General features: G+C 41.7%; 1 protein-coding gene across 2 annotated transcripts in view; it reads left to right on the top strand.

Moving 5' to 3' along the window:
- The window catches only part of FBXO16 (F-box protein 16), a 62,818-nt gene that overhangs the window by 19,504 nt on the left and 15,926 nt on the right, over positions 1-27,388 (top strand). For both annotated transcript variants that reach the window (XM_023216880.1, XM_023216878.2), the window contains 4 exons: positions 7,325-7,531; positions 14,757-14,921; positions 18,828-19,060; positions 24,331-24,433. In XM_023216880.1, coding sequence (XP_023072648.1) covers positions 7,325-7,531; positions 14,757-14,921; positions 18,828-19,060; positions 24,331-24,433 — 708 coding nt within the window. The remainder of the gene's footprint in view (positions 1-7,324; positions 7,532-14,756; positions 14,922-18,827; positions 19,061-24,330; positions 24,434-27,388) is intronic.

The following is a 27,388-nucleotide window of genomic DNA, read 5'->3' as shown; positions in this document are numbered from 1 at the left end:
CAACCATAATCAGAGTTAGAATTCAACCATAATCAGAGTTAGAATTCAAAAGAGAAACAAGGAAAACTATTTTGCAAATTGCATGACAGAAAAATGATTAATATCCAGGATATATAAAGAGTTCCTACAAGTCAATAAGAAAAATACAAATATCCCTACAGAATAATGGGCTAATACAAGAATGAGGAATATTTTAAAAATAAATGAACACTAAGCATATAAAATATGCTCAATTTTACCAAAATCAGAGAAATGCGAATGAAAACAATGAAATGCCCAAATTCTCTCTTCCTTGCCTGTATGGCAAAAATTGAAGAATTAGATAATATATATAACTCTTCATTATAAATATTATATATGTAATATACCCTGTAAGGAAGGATTCGCTAGAGAGCAGGAAGATACTTTTAAACTCACTTGGAGGCAATGTAAAATGGTAAAGACCTTTTAAAGACCATTTGACAGGATCTGTTAAAATTTTAAATGCACGTACCATTTGAGCCTCTATATTTATGTATATTAGAGAAATATTGATTCAGAACATGAAAAGGCATGAAAAAGCATGTACCAAGATATTGCTCCTCCTCCTCCTTTTTCTTTCTTCCTACTGGAAAGGTTGTCGGTAGTAATGATATCAGTAGTAAATTGAGTAAACAGAAAATGCTATATTCATTCTACTATGACTGAATGAGAAGACAATATGCCCTGGAGTTCATTACATATCAGGACATGTGTGGTTACATTTTGTTTATTTATTTATTATTATTATTATTATTTTTTTTTTTTTTTGAGACAGAGTCTCGCTCTGTCACCCAGGCTGGAGTGCATTGGCTCACTGCAACCTCCGCCTCCCAGGTTCAAGCGATTCTCCTGCCTCAGCCTCCTGAGTAGCTGAAATTACAGGCGTGTGCCACCACGCCCAGCTAATTTTTGTATTTTTAGTAGAGACAGCATTTCACCATGTTGGTCAGGCTGGTGTGGAACTCCTGACCTTGTGATCCACCCACCTTGGCCTCTCAAAGTGCTGTTATTACAGTCGTGAGCCACCACGCCCGGCCATTTTGTTTATTTTTTAAACTGCTACATAGTATTCTCTAGGATGGGTATACTCTAATTTATTTCACTGCCTCCAAGTTGATGGAGATATGTGTGTGTGTGTGAATGTATAGAAATGCATGACCATCTTCCAGGCATGGTGGTGTGTGCCTCAAGTCCCAGCTAATCCAGAGACTAAAGCAGGAGAATTTACCTGAGCCCAGGAGTTTGAAGCTGTAGTGCACAATGATCATGCCTGTGAATAGCCACTGCACTCCAGCCTGGGCAACATAGCAAGACCTTGTCTCTGAAAACAATTTTTCTTTTTTTCTGAGACGGGTTTTCGCTCTTGTTGCCCAGGCTGGAGTGCAATGGCGCAATCTTGGCTCACCGCAACCTCCGCCTCCTGGGTTCAAGCCGTTATCCTGCCTCAGCCTCCTGAGTAGCTGGGATTACAGGCATGCGCCACCATGCTCAGCTAATTTTGTAATTTTTTTTCAATAGAGACGGAGTTTCTCCGTATTGGTCAGGCTGGTCTCAAATTCCTGACCTCAGGTGATCCGCCCGCCTCCGCCTCCCAAAGTGCTGGGATTACAGGCATGAGCCACCATGCTCGGCCTTAAAAATTGTGTTTTTTAGTTAGAAAAAAAGGAAATGCATGAACATCAAACTTTTGAACGGTGGTTATCTCTGGGAGATGAAGTGAGATTTGATAGGGAGCAGTGTTAAAGAAGCTTTTCATTTTTTATTCTATTGATTCTATATGTGTCTGCTTGAAACTTTTGTTTTTTTCAAGACCGAATCTTGCTCTGTAGCTAAAGCTTGAGTGCAGTGGCATGATCTCGGCTCACTGCAGCCTCTACCTCCTGGGCTCAAGTGATCCTCCCACCTCAGCCTCCCAAGTAGCTGGGACTACGGGCATAGGCCAACATAGCACATCTTTTTTTTTGTTTGTTTGTTTGTTTTTTTTTTTTTTTAAGAAACGATCTCGCTGTGTTGCCTAGCTGGTTTTGGTCTTGAACTCCTGGGCTCAAGCAATCCTTCCGCCTTGGCCTCTCAAGAGCTGGGACTATAGAGGTGAGCCACCTCGCCCAGCCCTGTTTGAAACTTTTAAGACAAAAATGTATTTACACTTTGTGAAATTAAATTTTTGATAATAGGACTCAGAAACTCAACCAGAAGAGATAATATAACGAATAAACCAACAAAAACAAGCCTCTCTCTTTATCCCCCTCCCACCCTCTTTTTGCCACAAGCCTCTCTTTATCTCCCTCCCACCCTGTTTTTGCCATTCAGTGTGAGGTGGGTGGAACCTGATCACTCCAGCAACCTTCTCACTTCCTGAAACAGCAGCAAGAATCCTTGTAACACCTACTCTAAAAATAGGATGTGCACAGTTATATTGAGTCAAGAAAGCCTTAAAAAAGGCATCCTTCAGGAATGAATCGTGAAGCAAGGTACCCTACGTGATGCTAGAATAGGAGAATAATGGTCCTGACAGTCCCCCAATCTCATACATGAGGTCCCTGGCTACTCAGTAAGGGGTATTTTTGCTTGAGAGGTGACGCAAGAGATGTGGGGGATAATTGAATTCCTGTACAGTTAACCCTTCCATGGATTATGTACTTTTGGGATTATTTCTAGCACCTTCTAAATCCTAAAGGGATTTTCCCCTACTGTTCAGCATTCTTCTGAGTCATCTCCCAACCTTCTTCAGTTGGTAGTTCAAGGAATGTAAATGAGTTTTGTATTAGCCTAAACAAACAATTAGAAAGGAAAATCCCTTGAGGCGAAGAACACCTATCAAAGCCAAACAAATTACCTCTGACCATTGTAATCGGGGAAATAAATGAGGAACCAAAGTAATTATCTTTTTCATCGCTAGAGAAAGTATTTTAATGTTTTCTTTTATAGATTTCTTCAGTATTTTATAATCCTAATGTTCTTTTGTATTTGTGTTAAATCACTCATTCTGCAACGTGAGCCCATTCTCTCCTGAGGGCAGCAGGAAAGTGGATGAGCTAACCTCATTTATTCTAAATGCACTTTCCATCCTTGTCAATGTACAAACATGGTAATTTTATGCGCATTTCTTTTTATAGTTACTTAACCCACATACATATTATTTTTAACATCACTGTGACATTTTCTAATAGTAGCTGCCATGTCTACAATGAGTCATGTACTCTATTAGGAATTTTATACATATATTATTGTATTTAATCCTCTCAACCACCCTACAAGGTAGATGTAATTATCTCTAATGTATAAATAAGGAAATCAAGGCTGACATATTTTTGATGAGTAAAAGAACTAATAGAATATTGGGAGTGAGACAGCAAATTGTCTTATTCTGAAGCCCACCATCAACCCATAATGCCCTGCTTTCCCCTATCATGTTGTTATATTGTGGTTTGTTTAGCTGATCCCCTACTACTACGCATTTTGAGTTATCTTTGATTTTGTGGCAGCCATAAGATCTTATGAAAATTTTTTGTGACCATAATCATCCTGGGTCTCAACGTAGCTCAGCCTCACCAGACTCACATAGCACTGCCCAAATGTCATTTTAGAATGAATTCCAGGCCTGATGTGGTGGCACATCCCAGCCACTCAGGAGGCTGAGGTGGGAGGATCCCTCGAGTCCAGGAGGTTGAGTCTGTAGTGAGCTAGGACTGCACCACTGTACTCCAACCTTGGCGACAGAGTGAGACCCTGTCTCTTAAAAAACAGAATGAAATAAAAAATAAATAAAATGAATTCCAATCTTCATTTTGTCTCTTTCAAAGAAAACAGGAAATCCAGTTCAAAACTCATAGCTATACTCCTCCAATCTTCCTTCACTCCCAAGCTCTCCCACACTAGCTACTGTAGAGGCTACCATCACCTCTGTGACTCCCATCAAGCCAATTTTCCAACTGTTCTCCCTCTCTCTCTTCTCACCTTCTTTTTGGCTCTTTATTTCATAGATCAATTCAGCTTCTGGGGCCAGTTCCTCTGGCCTTAGCCATGCTGGCCTGGTTTCTCTCTACTCATTCTCCTGAGAACCGAAAGAGCTGGGAAGAAAGTCTCCTTTTTTTTTGAGATGGAGTCTTGCTCTGTTGCCCAGGCTGGAGTGCAGTAGCTGGGATTACAGGCACCCACCACCATGCCTGGCTAATTTTTTTTTTAAAGTAGAGATGGGGTTTCACCATGTTAGCCAGGATGGTCTCGATCTCCTGACTTCGTGATCTACCTGTCTCGACCTCCTGAAGTGCTGGGATTACAGGCGTGAGCCACTGCGCCCAGCCAGAAGTCTCCTTTTTATGGGAGTTGGAGATATGGCTTGTATAGAAACGGGGCTAGAAGTCAGGGAACACTCACATATGAATCAGTTTTATTCCTGTGGTCTTCGCAGTTAAAGTTTCTGTTTTTTCATTTTAGGATCTCCCTCCTCCCCACTGCAGTGATAATCTCCAAAGTGAGATTTGTGGGTCATTGAATAAATCTATAATAGTGGATAGTTTTAATTAGGAAGTATTTCTACTGTTATTCTACTGTTAATTTTTTTTTTTTTTTGAAACGGAGTTTTTGCTCTTGTTGCCCAGGCTGGAGTGCGATGGCAGGATCTCGGCTCACTGCAACCTCTGCCTCCCAGGTTCAAGCAGTTCTCCTGCCTGAGACTCCCGAATAGCTGGGATTACAGGCATGTACCACCATGCCCAGCTAATTTTCTGTTTTCAGTAGAGATGGGGTTTCTCCATGTTGGTCAGGCTGGTCTCGAACTCCTGACCTCACATGATCCACCAGCCTCGGCCTCCCAAAGTGCTGGGATTACAGGCGTGAGCCACCGAGCCTCTACTGTTAAAATTTATGGAAGGCCATTGTTTTGGACTGAGCTCCTATACTAGGCCCCAACAGACCAAACTAACCCGGAATGGAGGCACTCTCATGTAATCAAACTGAACTTTGAAAAGGGCCAGTTTAAATTAAAAATGAAAAACAGGACCAAACAAACAAACAAACAAACAAACCCAAAGCAGGAGATTCACAGCCACCAATCTGGAGGGTCCCAGTTTATCTGAACTGGCATAAGAAAGTCCCCTCTGTGTTAATCTTATGAGGAAAGTAACTCTGAAATAATCAATCCACTTTTTGTTCCTTATTTCTACTTTTTTAAAATTTACTTTATTATTATTATTATTCTGTGACAGGGTCTCTCTCTGTTGCCCAGACCAGAGTGCAATGGCATGACCATAGCTCACTGCAGACTCCGCCACCTGGGCTAAAGCAATTCTTCCACCTCAACCTCCCGAGTTTCTGGGACCACAGTTGTACACCACCATACCCAACTAACTTTTTATTCTTTTGTACAGTTGGGGTGTTGCTCAGGCTGGTTTCAAATTCCCGGGCTCAAGAGATTCTCCTACCTCTGCCTCCCAAAGTGCTGAGATTACAGACATGAGCCACCGCACTGGGCCTGTTTCTGCTTTCTTCAACGCTTTTCCGACCCTGAAGCCAACCAACCTCCTCTGCTCAACTCTGAGGACCTGTTATCTGTTCTTTTGATGGGATGCTGCCTGATTCATGAATCGCTAATAAAAGCCAATTAGATTTTTAAACGTAATTTGTTGACTTTTGTTGTTGTTGTTGTTGTTTTTGAGGCGGAGTCTTGCTCTGCCACCCAGGCTGGAGTGCAGTGGCCGGATCTCAGCTCACTGCAAGCTCCGCCTCCCGGGTTCATGCCATTCTCCTGCCTCAGCCTCCCAAGTAGCTGGGACTACAGGCGCCCACCACCTCGCCCGGCTAGTTTTTTGTATTTTTAGTAGAGACGGGGTTTCACCGTGTTAGCCAGCATGGTCTCGATCTCCTGACCTCGTGATCCGCCCGTCTCAGCCTCCCAAAGTGCTGGGATTACAGGCTTGAGCCACCGCGCCCGGCGACATTTTGTTTTTTAACACTACTAATTAAAAAAAAAAATCAAGTTGACCCTTGGGAAGCCAAAAAGAAAAAAAAATGAAATTAAATTTAAAATATATTGTATAACTATAATGAAGTTAACTTGTTGTAAGGCTTGCAAAAAATAAATTTTTCCTTCACATGCCTTTTTAGGTAGTCAGTGTATTTTATGATTACGACTAAAAGACTATAAACAGATTATAAAATTCTGTTTATAGTCAGGTGTGGTGGCTCACGCCTGTAGTCTCAGCACTTTGGGAGTCCAGGGTGGTTGGAACACGAGGTCAGAAGTTCGAGACCAACCTGACCAACATGGTGAAACCTTGTCTCTACTAAAAATACTAAAGTTAGCCAGGTGCGGTGGTGTGTGCCTGTAATCCCAGCTACTCGGGAGGCTGAGGCCAGTGAATCACTTGAACCCACAAAGTGGAGGTTGCAGTGAGCCGAGATTGCGCCACTGCACTCCAGTCTGGGCGACACAGCAAGACTCCATCTCAAAAAAAAAAAAAAATCTGTTTAGAACTGTATCTGAAATGCAATAATATGCAAAAATACAGCCAGCTGAAACTTCCCTATTTTCTCTTCCCAATGGGCCAGGGAAGAAAAGAGATTTAGATTTCCAGTGAAGTGGCTCACTGAGCTGATAGGTGTTCTTTCCTTCCTTTCTTTTGGTTTTGGGCAGTCCCAAGGTGCTCATCCTTGGTCATTCCCTGATCTTGGGTGTTGCTCAGGGCAATCTCTGAGGAAAATTGTGAGGTAGCCAATTGTTGGATGTACCCTGGCTTCCTTTGGCATTCACTTCCTCTCTTCAAGTCCTCCTTTATCAACACATCCTCTCCAATCATATCAGTCATTTACATACTAGTGAGAATTGACCCCAATATACTTTCCTTCTCAGGGATATTTGCTTGTAATACTTTATCTCCAATTGTGAATACAAGGGTTTGTTTCTGGTCCTGCCATTCTAAGCACTGATGGGATAATGCAGAAACTATTTGCGGGGAGGAGCTGCGCCGTTATTTTCCCTTAAAATTGTCTTTTATAAGCAGATATATTTTCAGTTTGTGAATATGGGCAGCTCCCAATTTATTGTTCATATGTGACTGCAAGTTTTGAGGTCAAATGCACTTCTGTGTACACACTTAGGTCATGCACATGCTCCCATATAAATGTGAGAGAAGACAGGTGGCAAAGCATGGAATTTGCTGATTAGGGAAATAAATACTTGATTTGCACTAGAAATAAATTACTAAACTCCCTTTCTGTGCCATTGTCATCTCTTACTTGTAATGAATCTGCTATCAGACCAAACCTGGAGCTTTATACATTTTGCTTTCTTTTGTTTTTCCAGTTTGACAAATGGACAGACTCTCAAAGAAGAAGAATCCTCACAGGCCTGTTGGAGCGCTGCTCGCTGTCCCAGCAAAAGTTCTGCTGTCGAAAGCTTCAAGAGAAAATTCCAGCAGAAGCCCTGGACTTTACAACCAAGCTTCCAAGGGTGTTATCTTTATACATCTTTTCTTTCCTGGACCCCCGGAGCCTTTGTCGTTGTGCACAGGTAAAGGCAAGGAAGGGGTATGTGGTGTTTTCTGAGGACAGCCTTAGGAAACTTGAAACTAGAAGTAGTTAAGGGGAAACACACACATACACACACACATATACACACATACACACAAACACAGATATATACACAAACACACATATACACACAAATGTACACACACACAATACAAATATACACATACACACAATTACACACAAATACATACAAACACAAACACACACACACAAACACAAATATACATACACAAACACATACACATATACACACACATACACACATACAAACATACACATATACACGCACAAATACATATGCACACAAACACAAACACGTGTACACACATACACATACACAGACACACAGATAAACACAAGCACACATACATACACAAACACACATATACACACAAACACACATACACACACACACACAAAACTAAGAAAGAGATGGGAAGATCAGTATGTTCGCACATTTGTATTAACCTTCACCATCTTTGTGTCCAACTCTGTTTAGAACTCAAATGGGGAAAAAAGTATAAGTCACATTAGCATACAACAAAGAAGTATTAGCTAGTTGGGGAATTACATATACACGTAAGAAATGGTTCATCAGCAGGATGGTCTTATACTGTACGGCATTCAGTTGCAATAAAGTCCTCAATTGCACAGTGCAGGTCATTCATAAATAAAAAAGCTCAAAATAAGGACCTAATGAGATATGTACAAAAGAGAATGAGACTGAAAGAGATCCAAGTGGGCAGGTGTGCTCATACAGGCCTTGGAAAAGGAGGTGATTGTTATTATTTTTTTCCTTTACAAGTAATTCCGTCCTGTATTAAAGTGAAGTTAAATTATTTTAGATATAAAACTGGTAGTCATTTTGTTGAGTCTTTTCATAGAGTCTGGAAAGACTGGAAATTACCCGCCAGTGTGCATTCATATATGTGTGACATGTTAACTTGAGTTTTTAAAATTAAGAAAATGAATGCAGGAGGAAAGATGGATCTGAGTGTGGTGGCTCACACCTGTAATACCAGGACTTTGGGAGGCCAAGGTGGGAGGATTGTCTGAGCCTAGGAGATCAAGACTAACCTGGGCAACATAGGGAGACCTCATCTTTAAAAAACATTTTAAAATTAGGTGGGTGTGGTGACGTGTGCCTGTGGTCCCAGCTACTTGGGAGGCTGAAGTGGGAGGATTACTTGAACCCAGAAGGTTGAGGCTTCAGTGAGCTGTGACTGTGCCACTACACTACAGCCTGGGCAACATAGTGAGACTCTGTCTCAAAAAAAAAAATGTATTATTCAATAAATGGTATAGGGACAATTGAGCAACTCTCTGGGAAAAAAAAAATTGAGTAGGATAAAAGACAGATGAAACCAAAGGAAACCATTAAAGTCCTCAAAGAAAACAGGAAAGGATGTCAGTATTCCATCATACCCAGAAGTCTTAAAAGAAAATACACAATTTAAAATCTTGCTTTCTTCATTTTTTGTATCATGAGCAAGAATGAAGAAAGCAGATTTTTTAAACTGTGACTATAAAAATTAAAATATTCTTCACGGAACAGAACACCATAAATAAATCCAAACAGTAGGCAGGGAAAAAAAAATCGATTGCATGCAAGGGCTAATTTCTTTATTTTTTTTTAAAGAGCTATTAAAAAATAAAAAAAAAAAAAAAAAAAAAAAAAAGACCAACAACCCAGGAGAAAAATGAGCAAAGGAAATGAACAAGTAATCTACAGAAAAAGGAATGCAGATGTCTCTAAAATATGTAAGATGCTTAGCCTCATTCTAGCATGCCATCTTTCATGACTCAGATTGAGATTTGTTTTAAATGATAATATTCTATATTGGTGAAGATGTGGGAAAGCAAGAACTTTCATATATTGCTGGTAGATAAATTGATGTAACCACCATTGAGAACCATTGGGCAGTGTTAACATTTCAAATAAAAATTCCCTTTGCCCCAGCAGTTCCACTTCTTGGAATTTGTCTGATGGGTATCCTGCAACATGGTAAAAGCCACACTTGTATAAGAATATTGCACGATAGGCCGGGCGCGGTGGCTCAAGCCTGTAATCCCAGCACTTTGGGAGGCCGAGACAGGCGGATCACGAGGTCAGGAGTTCGAGACCATCCTGGCTAACACGGTGAAACCCTGTCTCTACTAAAAAATACAAAAAGCTAGCCAGGAGAGGTGGCTGGCGCCTGTAGTCCCAGCTACTCGGGAGGCTGAGGCAGGAGAATGGCGTAAACCCGGGAGGCGGAGCTTGCAGTGAGCTGAGATCTGGCCACTGCACTCCAGCCCGGGCGACAGCGAGACTCGGTCTCAAAAAAAAAAAAAAAAAAAAAAAAGAATATTGCACGATTGTCTGTCCTAGCAATAGGTTGGAAACAATGAAAATATCTACCAGGAGGGACTGGGTAAATAAACTGCAACTGTCTCCAAGATATGTCATTGGTAAAAAACAAAACAAAACGAAACAAAACACACACACACAGGTGTAGAACTGTCCTACCACATTTTGAAAAGAATAAAGACTATATACAGCCAGGCACAGTGGCTTGCCTGTAATCCCAGCACTTTGGGAGACCAAGGCTGGCGAATGCTTGAGGCCAAGAGTTTGAGACTGGCCTGGGCATTATGACGAGACCCCCATCTCTACAAATAATACAAAAATTAGCCAGGTGTGGTGGCCCATAACCATAGTCCCAACTACTTGGGAGGCTGAGGTGGGAGGATCGCTGGAGCCCAGGTGTTTAAAGCTGCAGTGAGCCAAGATTGCAGCACTGTACTCTAGAGCCTGGGCAACATAGCAAGACCCTGTCTCTACAAAAGTTAAGAATTAGCCAGGTCAGGCTGGGCGCGGCAGCTTATGCCTGTAATCCCAGCACTTTGGGAGGCTGAGGTGGGCGGATCACAAGATCAGGAGATCGAGACCATCCTGGCTAACACAGTGAAACCCCATCTCTACTAAAAATACAAAAAATTAGCTGGGCGTGGTGGCGGGCACCTGTAGTCCCAGCTACTCGGGAGGCTGAGGCAGGAGAATGGTGTGAACCCGGGAGGTGGAGCTTGCAGTGAGCCGAGATCGAGCCACTGCACTCCAGCCTGGGTGACAGAGTGAGACTCCATCTCAAAAAAAAAAAAAACTTAGCCAGGTCAGCTAGGTGCAGAGGTGACTCACACCTGTAATCCTAGCACTCTAGGAGGCCAAGGTGGGCAGATCACTTGAGGTCAGGAGTTTGAGACCAGCCTGGCCAATATGGTAAAAACTCATCTCTATTATAAATGCAAAAAGTAGCCCTGTATGGTGGTGCACACCTGTACCTGCACCCAGCTACTTAGGGGGCATGAGGCAGGAGGGTTTCTTGAATCTGGGAGGAGGAGGCTGCAGTGAGCTGAGATCATGCCACTGCACTCTAGTCTGGGTCACAAAGTGAGACCCTGTCTCAAAAAAAAAAAAGAAAGAAAGAAAAAATTAGCCAGGTATGGTGGCATGTGCCTAGAGTTCCAACTACTTGAGAGACTAAGTAAGACAGGAGGATTGCTTGAGCCTGGGGGTTGAAGGCTGCAGTAAGCTATGATCATGCCTCTGCACTCCAGCCTGAGCAACAGGGTGAGACCCTGTCTCAAATATATATATATGTTTGTTACTATATGCCTAGAATATTCAAGAATTATTTACCAGAAACTGGTAACAGTGGTCTCATCCAAGGAGAAGAATGGGTGACTGGGGGATAGTGATGGGAGAGGGACTTCCTTTGTTTCTTTGAATTTGGTATTAATATGCACATACCTATTCCAAAAATGATTTTTTTTTTTTTTTTTTGAGATGAAGTCTTGTTCTGTTGCTCAGGCTAGAGTGCAGTGGCACAATCTTAGCTCACTGTAACCTCTGCCTCCCGGGTTCAAGCGATTCTCCTGCCTCAGCCTCTCGAGCAGCTGTGGTTACAGCATGCGCTACCATGTCTGGCTAATTTTTGTGTTTTAGTAGAGACAGGGTTTCACCATGTTGGCTAGGCTGGTCTCAAACTCCTGACCTCAAGTGATCCGCTCACTTTGGCCTCCAGAGGTGCTGGGATTACAGGCGTGAGGCATCACACCTGGCCTGAAATGACTTTTTAAAAGAGCATAGCAATCTGGATGCCCAGTAATAAGGGGGTATCATACAGCCATATATGATGCATTATTATTATTATTATTATTATTATTATTATTATTATTATTATCATTATTTTGAGACAGAGTCTCGCTCTCGTCTCCCAGACTGGAGTGCAATGACTCAATCTCGGCTCACTGCAACCTCCGCCCCGCCAGGTTCAAGCGACTCTCCTGCCTCAGCCTCCCGAGTAGCTGGGATTACAGGCGCGTGTCACCACACCCAGCTAATTTTTGTATTTTTAGGAAAGATGGGGTTTCGCCATGTTGGACAGGCAGATCTGGAACTCCTGACCTCAGGTGATCCATCTGCCTTGGCCTCTCAAAGTGCTGGGATCACAAGCTTGAGCCACTGCACCTGGCCTATGATGCATTATTATGCAACCATTAGTAAACATGTTTTGGAAGAGCAGAGATGCTATAATATTTAAAATGAAAAAATATTTTAAGTTGTATATAGGGTTTCCTGATTTTCTTTTGTATATACTTCAAATAAGGACTGAAAGGAAAAGAACTGTACCAGGTTGTCAGTAATGGTCATCTCTGATTAATGGGATCATGGGTTAAACTTCTCAGAATTTTTCATTTTTCACAAGGATAATATTATTATTAGAAGGAAATGTTATTTGAAATAGCTAATTCTATCTTCTGTATGCACTATAAGTCATAATTTCTTCTCACTACTGATGGTGGGGAAAACACAGACCATCATTCTTCAGCTCGATTTAAAGTAAACCATATAAAGTCATTGCTGTTTTAAAAAGATGGAAGGTTGTGGAGGAACTGTGTCTTGTAGATTTGAAAGCTCTTATTTACCTTTCAATTCTCTTCATTCCTCTCTACCTTTAAACAAACAAACAAAAAAAAACACAAAAAAACAAAAAGTATATTTGCCTTGGTAAGAAAAACAACTTAAGTACTCAGGTCAAAACATGATCTAAAGAGGAGGAGAAACCCTTAGACAGGCGTGGTGCACGCCTGTAGTCCCAGCTACTCGGGAGGCTGAGGCAGGAGAATGGCTTGATCCCGGGAGGCGGAAGTTGCAGTGAGCCAAGATTGCGCCACTGCACTCCAGCCTGGGCAACAAGAACAAAACTGTCTCAAAAAAAAAAAAAAAGAAGAAGGAGAAAAGGAATGAAAATTGAGACTTTTCTCCCCCTTCCCTTTCCCCAAAACTCCATCTCTCCATTGAATTTTGAGTGAATTTACCATATGGAAATGAGGTTGGTGTTGTTTCATTTCTGGGTCAAACAAACTAAATGTGATTTCTGTTGCTGCCTGTAGGGCTCTATCAAATCCCCTTAACTTTTTCCTCCTTCCCTAACTTTTCCTGAATTTATTATTTCTTCTAATTGTGTCCTACTCTTTCCTCAACGTCTCATCTTCTGCACATAAAACAATACTAAACATAGGAGGAACTCAATAAACGGTGAGTGGAAGTGGGGAGGCAGAGAGGGATAGAAAAATAGGTGTATGGACAGCAAGGCCATTACGGAGTGTTCCCTTTTGGGGGTGAAGAGGCACTCAAAAATTATTAATTATTTAATTAATCTTGAAAAAGAGGCCAGTTTTCGGCCGGGCGCGGTGGCTCAAGCCTGTAATCCCAGCACTTTGGGAGGCCGAGACGGGCGGATCACGAGGTCAGGAGATCGAGACCATCCTGGCTAACACGGTGAAACCCCGTCTCTACTAAAAAATACAAAAAACTAGCCGGGTGAGGTGGCGGGCACCTGTAGTCCCAGCTACTCGGGAGGCTGAGGCAGGAGAATGGCGTAAACCCCGGAGGTGGAGCTTGCAGTGAGCTGAGATCCGGCCACTGCACTCCAGCCTGGGTGACAGAGCGAGACTCCGTCTCAAAAAAAAAAAAAAAAAAAAAGAAAAGAAAAGAAAAAGAGGCCAGTTTTCTAAGGGTGAAATTTGGGCTTGAAGGTTATATGTCATCTTTGCAACTCTTACAAAGACACTGAATCCCTTGTTTCAGCTTTATATGTGAACTTGATCCTAGTTTCTGGCAAGACTTATTCAAACCCTTGGGAAATTATTATAAATATTGCTACACATAGTAGGGCTGTCTCCGCCATTTGCTGGATGGGTGGGATTAGCCATAATGCTCTGGAACTGGTATATACAGAATAAATGCTTTATGCTTTGTGGAATCCCAAAGGCTCTATACATCACGTGGTATCAGTGATTATATTCCATTATAAAATTTATATTTAGTGAAATTGAAAGAATGGAGGTGATATGGTTTAGCTATGTCCCCACCCAAGTCTCATCTTGAATTTTAGCTCCCATAATTCTCACGTGTTGTGGGAGGAACCCAGGGGGAGAAAATTGAATCATGGGGGTGGTTTCCCCCATACTATTCTCATGGTAGTGAGTCACTCTTATGAGATCTGATGGTTTTATAAAGGTTTTCCCCTTTTGCTTGGCTTTCATTCCCTCTTACCTGCCACCATGTAAGACGTGACTTTTGCCTTCCACCATGATTGTGAGGCCTCCCCAGCCACATGGAACTACGAGTCCATTAAACCTCTTTCTCTTTATAGATTACCCAGGCTTGGGTATGTCTTTATCAGCAATGTGAAAACGGACTAATGTAGGAAGGAAACGGAAGCACACCATGAAAAGAATAAATAAAGTGCAGACCCAAGTTTATATAATCCTTATACAACTTTTATATGACCTTTAGAAACCTCTGGAAAGTTCCAAAGTCTATCTGAGCCCCAATTTCCTCATTGGCAATATGAGAGTAATAATTGTACTTACTTCCCTAGGTTGCTATGAAGGTAATTAATAGGTGCTCCATAAATATTAATTGACTCTGATTCTAAATCTGAATTAGAATTTAAAGCAAATGATAATTTACTTTAAATCTGCCTGGGTAGGAAACACTTCAGGTAGGAGGTAACCATTTAAGCTATGGTTTGGAGGCAAAGGACAAAAAAAGTTATCTCAGGCCCAGGATGACAGTTCAAAACCTAGAGAAAGTGGGCATATAAACTGAGGGGGTTGTTTAATTTGGTTTTGTTTAATTGTAATTGTTTTTCCAGGTGTGCTGGCATTGGAAGAACCTAGCCGAGCTGGATCAGCTCTGGATGCTGAAATGTTTACGATTTAGCTGGTATATCAATTTCTCTCCAACTCCCTTTGAGCAGGGGATCTGGAAGAAGCACTATATTCAAATGGTGAAAGAACTTCATGTTACCAAGCCTAAGGTGAATTTTAGACAAAAAGCCGCAAGCTTGCAAACATTGACTCTTTGCAAATTCTGGAACTAAGAATAAAGGATCAGATTGGAAATTGGGGAAGGGAGGTAGTTCAAAGGACATATACTATGATTTCAAAATTCTCCTTTCCTGAGATTTGATACTTGTTTTCAAGACATTCATAGTAGTTGAGAGCCCTCATTTGCCACTCCCAAACCACAGTTGCATCCAGGCGGTTAGGACCATGGAACTTTTTTCTCTGTCCAGGTCCCTGGTTTCTGTGTCTCTGACATTGACATCAGACGGTTCTTACGTGGGAACTCTGTGGGTAATGTGAAGTATTTGTTACCTATGGGTCTTCAAGTTTTACTTTACTAATTCAAATTTTCTGTGATTGTACCAGGTGAGCTGAAGTTTATTTTTGTATCGTTTATAAGGAAAAGTTTTCTAATAAATGAGTCATCAGGGAAGGCCTCATGGGCATATTAGAATTCTTAGTTTTTGCTAGGAACTAAGCAATGTAGAGCATTTATGTATATTAATAAAAAGTAAATAATTCAAGAATAATGTTTTCTAGTGGCTTCCCATGCATTCTAACCAATGCTTACATTCATTCGTATAGTCCCAGCTAATGAGATAATTTATGGGAAAATTTTATGAGCTCTTTGTTTATAGTATTATCTATACACATGCAGAGTTGTGCATAATTTTGTACAGTAGATGAGTTCCTGAAAAATTATGTGTAAATTAAATTTTTAAAATGATTTTTATTTTATTTATTTATTTATTTATTTTTTGAGACGGAGTCTCGCTCTGTCGCCCAGGTTGGAGTGCAGTGGCCGGATCTCAGCTCACTGCAAGCTCCGCCTCCCGGGTTTATGCCATTCTCCTGCCTCAGCCTCCGGAGTAGCTGGGACTACAGGCGCCCGCCACCTCGCCTGGCCAGTTTTTTGTGTTTTTTTTTTAGTAGAGATGGGGTTTCACCGTGTTAGCCAGGATGGTCTCGATCTCCTGACCTCGTGATCCGCCCGTCTCAGCCTCCCAAAGTGCTGGGATTACAGGCTTGAGCCACCGCGCCCGGCCGCCGAATTTTTGAAGTTCTCTTGAAAATTCCTGTAGCTCTGACTCCTTTCCTAGTGAGACTTCTCTTGCATCTCATTCTCAGTTAGGAAGCAATAGTGGAAGCTCAGACTGTTCAGGGGCAGAGGAGAGAAAAGTGATTAACCAACTAGTAAAATGAAAAGAAGTTGTGAGTTTTATATATATATAAAAAACTGACTTTGGGGCCAGGCACAGTGGTTTATGCCTATAATCCCAGCACTTTGGGAGGCCATGGCAGGAGGACTGCTTGAGGCCAGGAGTTTGAGACCAGCTTATATAACATAGGAAGACCCTGTCTCTACAGAAAATTTAAAAATTATCTGGGTGCAGTAGCACACTCTTGCAGTTCCAGCTACTTGGGAGGCTGAGTTGGGAGGATCACTTGAGCTCAGAAGGTTGCGGCTGCAGTGTGCTGTGGTTGTGCCACACTCCAGCCTGGGTGATAGTGCAAGACTCTGTCTCAAAAAAAAAAAAAAAAAAAATTAGTTGGGCATGGTGGCATACACCTGTAATCCCAACTACTCAGAAGGCTGAGGCAGGAGGATCACTTGAACCTGGGAGCTGGAGGTTGCAGTGAGCTGAGATCGAGCCACTGTACTACATCCTGGGCGATACAGCAAGACTGTCTCAAAAAAAAAAAAAAAAAAAAAATCAATGTAATTCACGAAATAAAAGAGAAAAAAGTGCATGTTTCAGCAGCACATATACTAAAATTGGAACGATACAGAGAAGACATGCAAATTCATGAAGCAGTCCATTTTTTTTAAAGAAAGAAAAGATATATGATCACTTCAATATATCAAAACAAAAGCATTTAACAAAATTCAACATCTATTCATGATTAGGAAAATTCTCAAAAAGACTCCAGGCGATGTGAACAAAAATTTTGTTTACTTAATACAAATAAGTTATCACAGGTTTCACTATTACCTATTTTGTTAAAGTGTAAGCATTTTGTACTATACAGAATTAAAGATTTTTTACATATGACTACTAGCATTTATGCCTAAAATTTCCCCCAAAGTTATTTTTTATTATCATATATTATTTATTCCCAGCAGTATTAAACTAGACCTCTTCCAGCAAAAACAGATTTAATTCAATATAAGCTCAGGGAAATGAAATGAATGTCCATTCTGAATGAGACTTGCACAAAATACTGAATGCTAAACCTATAATGAGCTATCAGTTTTGTAAATACGAAATGTCTTCTTAATCTGCTTCTAGGTTACAGTCATTCCTTGAATAAACGAATTTCACTCTGTCGCCCAGGCTAGAGTGCAGTGGCACGATCTCGACTCACTGCAACCTCTGCCTCCAGGGTTCAAGCGATTCTCCTGCCTCAGCCTCCCAAGTAGCTGGGATTACAGGCATGCACCACCATGCCTGGCTAATTTTTTTGTCTTTTCAGTAGAGACGGGGTTTCACCATGTTGGCCAGACTGGTCTCGAACTCCTGACCTCACGTGAGCCACCCTCCTCAGCCTCCCAAAGTGCTGGGATTACAGGCATGAGCCATCACGCCCAGCCTGAATAAATATTTATTAAACACTGTTGTGAGCTAGGTGCTAAACATAGAAAGACCCCAACCCTGCTTTCACAGAGCCTAGTCTAGTAGCCCAGGACATAGAAAAATAAACAAATAATTACAACACTGAGTACTAAGCGTTATCCAATAGAATTGTATACAAAGAGCTGTTGAAACAAGGATGAGAAACTAACTGATTATGCTTGGAGGAACTGAGGAATTTCTTGATTTTCACCAACAATGGAAGCAAACTGATTTACCAAGCAAAGCTTCCTTAATCTCTTAATGAACAAAAATTAAGCCCTTAGAGGCTTCTCAACATACCAGCAGTACTTTCCTTAGGCTACAACCACATAAAAACATTATGAATTTCACAGACACAAGACAGGCTTTCAGTTTTGGAGATTAAGCAGAAGTATTCTTTGGGAGTGGTTGAGGTTTTGATAATTGATAAAATTTCTAGTCTACCTCTCTACAACTCAAAGTTGTTTCTATGTGTTAGAGGTCATGAGAGCTGGAGTACTTTTTTGGCGGAATGTGTACTTTTTATGAATAAATTAGCTGCAGTTGTGACAAACTAGACAATGGTACAGTAGAAGAGTAGGTTAGGGAGGTCTTATGTATGGGCTTGAAGCAAGACAGTCCTATATTCAAATTCTGGCCCTCCAACTTACTACTTTTGTAGTAGTGGGCAAATTAATTAGTTTCTTCTATATTCTATTTCCTCTTCTGCAAAACAGAAGTAGTAATGATTACCTTATAGAGTTATTGTGAAGGTTAAACAATATAATGCATGAAAACTGCCTGAGACAGTGCCTGCAACATGGCAAGTACTCCTGGAGTGGTGGCAGCTATAATCATTATCACCATGGTAATGGTATAGGACGTTCAATATATTCTTTGTTTTATTGTTGTTGTTATTATAGGGTGTGGTTTTGTTTTGTTTTGTTTTGTTTGTTTTTTGAGATGGAGTCTCGCTCTTGACACCCAGCCTGGAGTGCAATGGCACGATCTTGGCTCACTGCAACCTCCGCCTTCCAGGTTCAAGTGATTCTCCTGCCTCAGCCTCGCGAATAGCTGGGACTACAGGCACCTGCTACCATGCCCAGCTAATTTTTGTATTTTTAGTAGAGATGGGGTTTACCATGTTGGCCAGGCTGATCTCGAACTCCTGACCTCAGGTGATCCACTTGCCTTGGCCTCCCAAGGTGCTGGGATTACAGACATGAGCTATCACACCCAGCGTATTATGGTGTTTTGAGAACATAATTAACTTTCTTCTTCTAGACACCCCCAAAGGATGGATTTGTAATCGCTGACGTTCAGCTAGTTACAAGCAATTCTCCAGAGGAAAAACAGTCCCCTTTATCAGCTTTTCGGTCCTCTTCCTCTTTAAGAAAGAAGAATAACTCAGGGCAGAAAGCACTTCCACCCTGGCGATCTTCTGATAAGCATCCAACAGATATCATTCGTTTTAATTACCTAGACAACTGTGACCCCTTGGAGACTGTCTGGCAAGGGTAAGAAGCTCCATGCTCTTCGAAACTTCTTTGTTTTTAGAAATAATTTATTGGCATTTCAGTATATGAAGAGATGAAAATAGAACTTACTGTGAAATACAAAAGCTTTTCAGTACATAGAAGCAAAAAGTGATAGAACAGGATACTAACCATTACTAGCAAATTTGCTCTATTGGTTACAGTATGTTTGCATTTTGTAATAGTAAGGATTTAACATTGCTTCTTCTAATTTTTTTTTTGAGAAGTAGTCTAGAGTCTCGCTCTGACGCTCGCCCAGGCTGGAGTGCAGTGGTGCAATCTCAGCTCACTGCAACCTCCACCTCCCAGGTTCAAGCGATTCTCCTGCTTCAGCCTCCCAAGTAGCTGGGACTACAGGCGGCTGCCACCATGCCCAGCTAATTTTTTTTTTTTTTTTTTGAGACGGAGTCTCGCTCTGTCACCCAGGCTGGAGTGCAGTGGCCGGATCTCGGCTCACTACAAGCTCCGCCTCCTGGGTTCACGCCATTCTCCTGCCTCAGCCTCCCGAGTAGCTGGGACTACAGGCGCCCACCATCTCGCCCGGCTAGTTTTTGTATTTTTAGTAGAGACGGGTTTCACCGTGTAGACCAGGATGGTCTCGATCTCCTGACCTCGTGATCCACCCGTCTCGGCCTCCCAAAGTGCTGGGATTACAGGCTTGAGCCACCACGCCCGGCCAATTTTTGTTTTTTTAGTAGAGACAAGGGTTTCACCATGTTGACCAGGTTGGTCTTGAACTCCTGACCTCAGGTGATCCACATGCCTCAGCCTCCCAAAGTGCTGGGATCACAGGCATGAGCCACTGTGCCCGGCCTCTTCTAATATTTTAATATTAAATTGCAATCCAGCACCAAAGGGTTCATTCTAGCCGTTATTCTTTCTGTATTTGTACCTCCCTTTTCTGATGGTAAGAAACCTGACACTTATTAGATTTACTGATTGTATTTTCTATATATATGTATGTATGTATGTATATACACTTATAAATAAATTCTGAAAGTAAAGCTCGGCAAGGTGGCATGTGTCTGTAATCCTAGCACTTTGGGGCCGAGGCAGGAGGATCTCTCGAGCCCAGAAGTTTGAGATGAGCCTGGGCAACACAGCTAGACCCTATCTCAAAAAAAAAAAAAAAAAAAAAAGATAGAGAGATAGAAAGAGAGAAAGAAAACAAAGAAAAAATATTTTTGGTTCTTTGACAAACACACCAGAAATCTCTTCATGAGTATGTTTCAAACCTAGAAACATTCTGTCAGGAGCCAATAGGGCTCTAGTACAATATCTTAAGCTGAAAGTGACTCTTCAGCTCTCCCCAAAGATGTGGAATATGTGAAACAGCCTTGGATCTCTGAGGTTTCCTGGTGGAGCTCCTTTGTTGTTTATTAAAATATTGTACTTGAAAGAAGAAGGCTGGGTGAGTGCGGGGATGGAGGTGCCTCTTTCTTGCTTAAATGTTTCCCTTAGTAAAAGGGCATTACCTTTCACTTCTAGACGAATTAAACACAAATCAAGGACCATTGGATTAGATTTGTGAAGGATTTAGGCCTTTTTAAAAAATTGCTAAGCCTTTAAAAAAATTTTTTTTTTTTTTATTTTTTGTAGAATGGGGTCTCATTATGTTGCCCAGGTTGATCTCTAACTCCCAGACTGAAGTGATCAGACTCAAGTGAACCTCTCACCTCGCCCTCCCAAAGTGCTGGGATTACAGGCATGAGCCACCATGCCTGGCTAGTTGTTAGGTCTTCATAAGTTTTGGTGCCTACTGCTGGCATGATGGACAGCGCCAGCCCAGTATGAACCAGCACACAGGTACAAGAAAGGCTGAGGTATTACTCCAGAGGTCCAATTTCAGAGGCACATAATTGAGATCAGAGTCCTGAGGATGGAGCTAGCCAGAGAGACTGAGCTGGAGTCAGGTTGGTGACAGAAAAATCAAGAGATAGTGCAAAGATTAAACAAATGAAATGGAGCAACCCTGAAGCTCATTTCCCCAAATAGACCTGACACCCTAGACTTTTCACTCTCTTGATAACATCTTTTAGGGCACAAAAGTTTTCAATTTTGATGAAGTCCAATTTGTCTAAATTTTTGGTGTCATATCCAAGAAATCATTGCCAAATCCAATGTCTTGGCAATTTTCCTGTACATTTTCTTCTAAGAGTTTTGTGTTTTAGTTCTGCAGTTTAGGTCTTTGATCCATTTTGAGTTAATTTTTGCATATGGTATGAAGTTGGGGTCCAACTTCATTGTTTTGCATGTAGATATCCTGTTTCCCGAGCACCATTGTTGAAAAGACTGTCCTTTGCCCCACTGAATAGTCTTAGATGAAAGTCAATAGACCATATATGTGAGGGTTTTAACTCTGGGCTCCTTATTCTATTCTATTGTTCTCTGTGTTGGTCTTTACACCAGTATGACACTGTTTTGATTATTGTAGCTCTGTAATAAATTTTAAAACCAGAAAGTGGGAGTCCTCCAATTTTGATCTTCTTTTTGGACATTTATGCAAATCACCCTTCTTTTTTGTTTTTTCTTTTTTTTTTTTTTTTTGAGACAGAGTCTTGCTCTGTCACCCAGGCTAGAGTGCAGTGGCATGATCTCGGCTCACTGCAACCTCTGCCTCCTGGGTTCAAGCCATTCTCCTGCCTCAGCCTCCCTAGTAGCTGGGATTACAGGTACGCACCACCATGCCCAGTTAATTTTCATATTTTTAGTAGGGACAGGGTTTCACCATGTTTGCCAGGCTGGTCTCGAACTCCTGACCTCTTGCTCCACACACCTCAGCCTCCCAAAGTGCTGGGATTACAGGCATGAGCCATCGCGCTTGGCCCATATCAGCCTTCTTTATTGGGCCAAGGGAGCTGAGCTGAGAGGTTGGAGTGAACTCCCAAAAAGATCAGGCCAGGTGTGGTGGCAAATACCTGTAATCCCAGAACTTTTGGTGGCTGAGGCAGAAATATCATCTGAGTCTAGGAGTTTGAGACCAGCCTGGGCAACATAGCAAGAACCTGTCTCTATAAAAATAAAGTAAAATTTGCCAAATGTGATGGTGCATGCCTGTAGTCCCAGCTACTCAGGAGGTTGAAATGGGAAGATTGCTTGAACCCAGGAAGTGGAGGCTGCAGTGAGCCATGGTTGTGCCACTGCACTCCAGCCTGGGTGACGGAGCAAGACCTTGTCTCAAGAAAAAAAAAAACAGAAGTCTACATAGCAATATACATGCATTTGATCTACATGTCACTTCAGCATTTTCTTTTCTTTTGTTTTCTCCATAGATTTCCCCTCTGTCCTTTTCTTTTTTTCCTTGCAATTTGTTTGTTATAGCTATCAGACCATTTGTCCTGGAGAGCTTCTCACATTCTGGCTTTTGTTGATTGCACCGCCCACATGCATCTTAACAGGTTCTTCTGTCCCCCATACCTGGCTATACTGAGAGTCAGACCTAGAGGCTTATGTATATACTGAACAGGGATATGTACTTCCATCACAACGCACATCATTTCTGGTTGTCTCTCTCGTGTTGGTAGCCATGGATACTCATCGCCTAGATCCATTACATCAGGCAAACTTTTCCTGTAAATGGCAAGGCAGGAAATATTTTAGTCTTTGCAGGGCATATGGTCTCTGTCACAGCTGCTCAACTCTGCCATTGTGGCCTGAATATAGTAATAGACCATGTGCAAGAAATAAACATGACTATGTTCTAATAAAACTTTACTTACAGAAACAGGCGGCAGACTGGATTGAGCCTGTGGGGTGTGGTTGGAGGATCCTTACTTTATCTTAATACATACAGGAGTTTTAGAAAACAAATGCTAATATTAAAGCAAGTGATATGATTACTGAAAACAGTTTGACTTCCCTGTCTGTGTTTTTATCTCTCAGATATATTCTATCAAGAATATTCAGACAAATTACTGCATTCAACTCACATGAATAACTCCTTTGTGTGTAGTAATGCCACCAACTCAATAGATAATATATATGTTTCATTTTGCTTTTCAGATTTTAGGTATTTTTCAGTTCATTTTATTTTATGATTTTGAGAAAAATTTAGATGGTTCCAAAATTAAATATACAAAATAAGCTATACTTGGAGAAATCTAACTTTTGGTCCCTGTTCCTCTATATTACCTGTTCCTTTTTTTTCTTTTCTTTCTTTTTTCTTTTGCTTTTTTTTTTTTTTTTTTTTTTTGATTTAGGGTCTCACTCTGTTGCCCAGGCTAGAGTGCAGTAGCGCAGTCATGGCTAACTGCAGCCTGGACCTCCAGGGCTCAAGCGATCCTCCCACCTTAGCCTTCTGAGTCACTGAAACTACAGGCATGCACCACCATGCCCAGCTAAATTTTTTAATTTTTTGTAGAGATAGGGTCTCACCGTGTTGCCCAGGTGGGTCTCAAACTCCTGGACTCAAGTTATCCTTTCCCCTCACTTTCCAGAGAGCTGGGGTTACGGACATGAGTCACCGTGCCCAGCTCTCATTCCCTGTTTTTGATCAGTTCAGATGGGAATCCTACTTGTAGGTAACTGTTTTTCATTTTATGGTTTGATCTTTCCATTTTATTTTATTTTATTTTATTTTTTGAGATGGAGTCTCACTCTGTCGCCCAGGCTGAAGTGCAGTGGTATGATCTCAGCTCACTGTAACCTCTGCTTCCTGGGTTTGAGTGATTCTCCTGCCTCAGCCTCCCAAGTAGCTGGGACTAGAGGTGTGTGCCACCGTGCCCGGCTAATTTTTGTATTTTTAGTAGAGATGGGGTTTCACCATGTTGGCCAGGCTACTCTCGAACTCCTGACCTCAGGTGATCCACCCGCCTTGGCCTCCCAAAGTGCTGGGATTACAGGTGTGAGCCACCCCATCTGGCCATAATCCTTCCATTTTAAAAAGTACAAGTAAATATATATGCACAATATGTAGAGGCAGAGATCTTAATACCTTCTTGAAATGAATGGCAGCACACAGTACATACCGTCTCATCCACCCTTCTTTCTTCATGTAACAGTATATCCTGGAGATCCTTCCACAGTTGAATATAGAAACATCCTGCCTTCCTTTTGCAGCTCATAGTACTGCATTGTGTGGAGATGCCAGAGTTGATTCAACCAGTTCTCTATTGATAGACATTTGGCTTATTTCCAATGGAGACAATCTTTTAAATCACGGGAACAACAAACTCAAACAGACAAATAGCTATGCAAACCATCGAGTTTTAAAAAGATACTTTGTAATTTCTCCACTGCTTTCCAATTTACAGAAGAAAAAAAAGAAATGAAATGACCCCAGATTTCAGCCGACAGTCACATGATAAGAAAAATAAGTTGCAGGACAGAACTAGGCTAAGAAAAGCACAATCAATGGTAAGTATTGTTTATAAAAGATTCGTCACCATAACATTAATGAAAATCTCCAGATCTCTAATCCTGTTTGCAAAATTGAATTCGTTTATTTAATCAGAATCATGGAGTGGGGATTTAAATTCGGGTTTCTGACACTGACTGACAGAGAAGCCATGACCTTGAAGATACACTTTATTTAATCTCTCTGAGCCTCTGTTTTCTCATCTGTTTTTTTTTTTTTAAAAAAAAAAGACTGGATGAACTGATGTGTATGAAATTGCTTTGAAAACTGTGTGATATAAGGGGAATATTTTTGTTTGTTTGTTTAAGACAGAGTCTTGCACTTGTCTCCCTGGCTGGAGTGCAATGGCGTGATTTCGACTCACTGCAACCTCCGCCTCCTGGGTTCAAGTGATTCTCCTGCCTCAGCCTCCCAAGTAGCTGGGATTACAGGTGCCTCCACCATGCCAAGCTAATTTTTGTATTTTTAGTAGAGATGGAGTTTCTCCATGTTGGCCAAACTGGTCTCCAACTGCTGACCTCAGGTGATCCACCTGCCTCGGCCTCCCAAAGTGCTGGGATTACAGGCATGAGCCACTGTGCCTGGCCAAGGGGAGTATTTTTTTTTTTTTTTTTTTTATCAGTGGTTCTTTCTTCTGCGGAGTCCTTTGGGGCAGGGGGAGGTGCTATCAGAAATTGCTATCTCTAAGCGAAGGTTCCCCTGATCTAAGTGCATTTAGGCCAGGCACGGTGGCTCACGCCTTTAATCCCAGTACTATGGGAGACTGAGGCAGGAGGGTCACTTGAGGTCAGGAATTCGAGTGCAGTCTGGGCACCCTGTCTCCACTAACAATACAAAAATTAGCTGGGTGTGGTGGCACATGCCTGTGGGGGTTGCGGGGGAAGCAGGAGGGTGGCTTGAACCTAGGAGGCAGAGGTTGTAGTCAGCCAAGATCGCACCACTGCACTCCAGGCTGAGCAACAGAGTGAGAGTCTCAAAAAAAAAAAAGAAAGAAAGAAAGAAAAGAAAAGAAAAGAAAAAAAGAAAAATGCATTTAAAGTAACTTTGGAAAAAATGAATTAAGAACTTTTCCTTTCCTAATTAAAAAACAGGGAATTGACTACCTAATAAAGCCAGTAATTGTGACTAGGGAGCATTATCATTGCATAGCAGTTTCCCAAATCGTGGCTCCGAAGCCCTGTGGATCTTTCAGCACATTATGCAAGTCTTTGGCACGAAGCAGAAAGGAATAAGGGTGAAATTAAAAGTTCATATATAGTAGTAAGGATTTAGAAAAGAGATGAAGATACACACTCAAGGAAAATTAATATAAAATGGATGTCAGCTGGGAGAGGAAAAAGTACGTACTCAGGAATAAATCACTTTTATAGCTCTGTTTTAAAGCTCTATTACTTTCTGTTTAAATGTACTTTCAAGTGTTATGTTGCAAAAAAAAAACAAAAAAACAAAAAACAGAGAGAGAGATGAGCTTCTTTAAACAGGGCCATCTGAATTCTGTAGGGCCAGTTTTGGGCTGGATGAGGCTTATCATAGACATGTGTACTGATGCCCAAGGGAATGGGGGAGCTTAGAGCAAAGCAGTAAAATTGTCAGTGAAGCCATTAACTGAGAAAAAATAACTTTATGAGGCTTATCACATGAGCCATTATGGTGTGCTTCTGCCTGGTCTCCAGCCCCTGATAGGCAAGGAGTGGAAGAGAAGTCCAAAGGAGAATGGGGAATTTGAAGGACAATAAAAATTAATGGTGATGCATGCTGAGAAATTATCAGCACAAACATTTCTCCTGCTTCGAAAACACAAAACCCAAAGCTAAGCCATCCCCATGGGCTTTTGACATTAACCATCTGTCAAACACTAGCAGGGCTTGCTTAAGTGAAAGCATTCATTATAAATTAAAAAGTTAAGAAGTTGTACTAATTAAGGCTGAAAGGGAAACCAGGGTACTTTAAGCAATGATAGAAGAATTAGCTCTTCATGAACGGGGCTCTTGAGTGTGTCTGTCTATTCTTGTGTTTTTTTGTAAATATACTAATTATAATCACTATTTATGTTTTGTAGTTTTGATAAAGAGTATAAGGCATCATTAAATCCCCCAAAAAGTATGCTGTGATATATGACTCATGCCAGTGATGAGCTTGCCAAAGACAAGCTTGGCTGTTTGGGATACAAAGCAGGTGTGACTCAGTTCCCCTCTCCACAGGATAGTAGTTTGCCCTCATCGGCCTCCTAAGTGATGCAAGATGATTGTGAAAATGAAGAAATAGGCCGGGCGTGGTGGCTCATGCCTGTAATCCCAGCACTTTGGGAGGCCGAGGTGGGCGGATCACAGGGTCAGAAGATTGAGAGCATCCTGGCTAACACGGTGAAACCCTATCTTTACTAAAAATCCAAAAAAAAATTAGCTGGGCGTGGTGGCACACGCTTGTAGTCCCAGCTACTCAGGAGGCTGAGGCAGGAGAATTGCTTGAACCCAGGAGGCAGAGGTTGCAGTGAGCCAAGATCACACTACTGCACTCCAGCCTGGGTGACAGAGCGAGACTACGTCTCAAAAAAAAAAAAAAGAAGAGAAGAGGAAATGGGTACTGAGGAAATCCAATCAGGGGAACAAAGGAAAGTGAGGGTAAAACTCTGGCACCTGCAGCCATAGAGTGAATTTGTTACACTGGACATAGCCCAGGTGTGATTCCAGTGCAGAAAATCATGTATTCATTTGATACAGGAATGTTACCAGAAAGGGGTCTGGATCCAGACCCCAAAAGAGGGTTCTTGGATCTTGTGCAAGTTCATAAAGTGAAAGCAAGTTTATTAAGAAAGTAGGCCGGGCGCGGTGGCTCAAGCCTGTAATCCCAGCACTTTGGGAGGCCGAGACGGGCGGATCACTAGGTCAGGAGATCGAGACCATCCTGGCTAACACGGTGAAACCCCGTCTCTACTAAAAATACAAAAAAAAAAA

Source organism: Piliocolobus tephrosceles, chromosome 7, assembly GCF_002776525.5.
Source record: "Piliocolobus tephrosceles isolate RC106 chromosome 7, ASM277652v3, whole genome shotgun sequence".
Lineage (NCBI taxonomy): Eukaryota > Metazoa > Chordata > Mammalia > Primates > Cercopithecidae > Piliocolobus > Piliocolobus tephrosceles.
The sequence above is the reverse complement of the archived record's forward strand: the minus strand, read 5'-3'. Positions and strand labels throughout refer to the sequence as shown.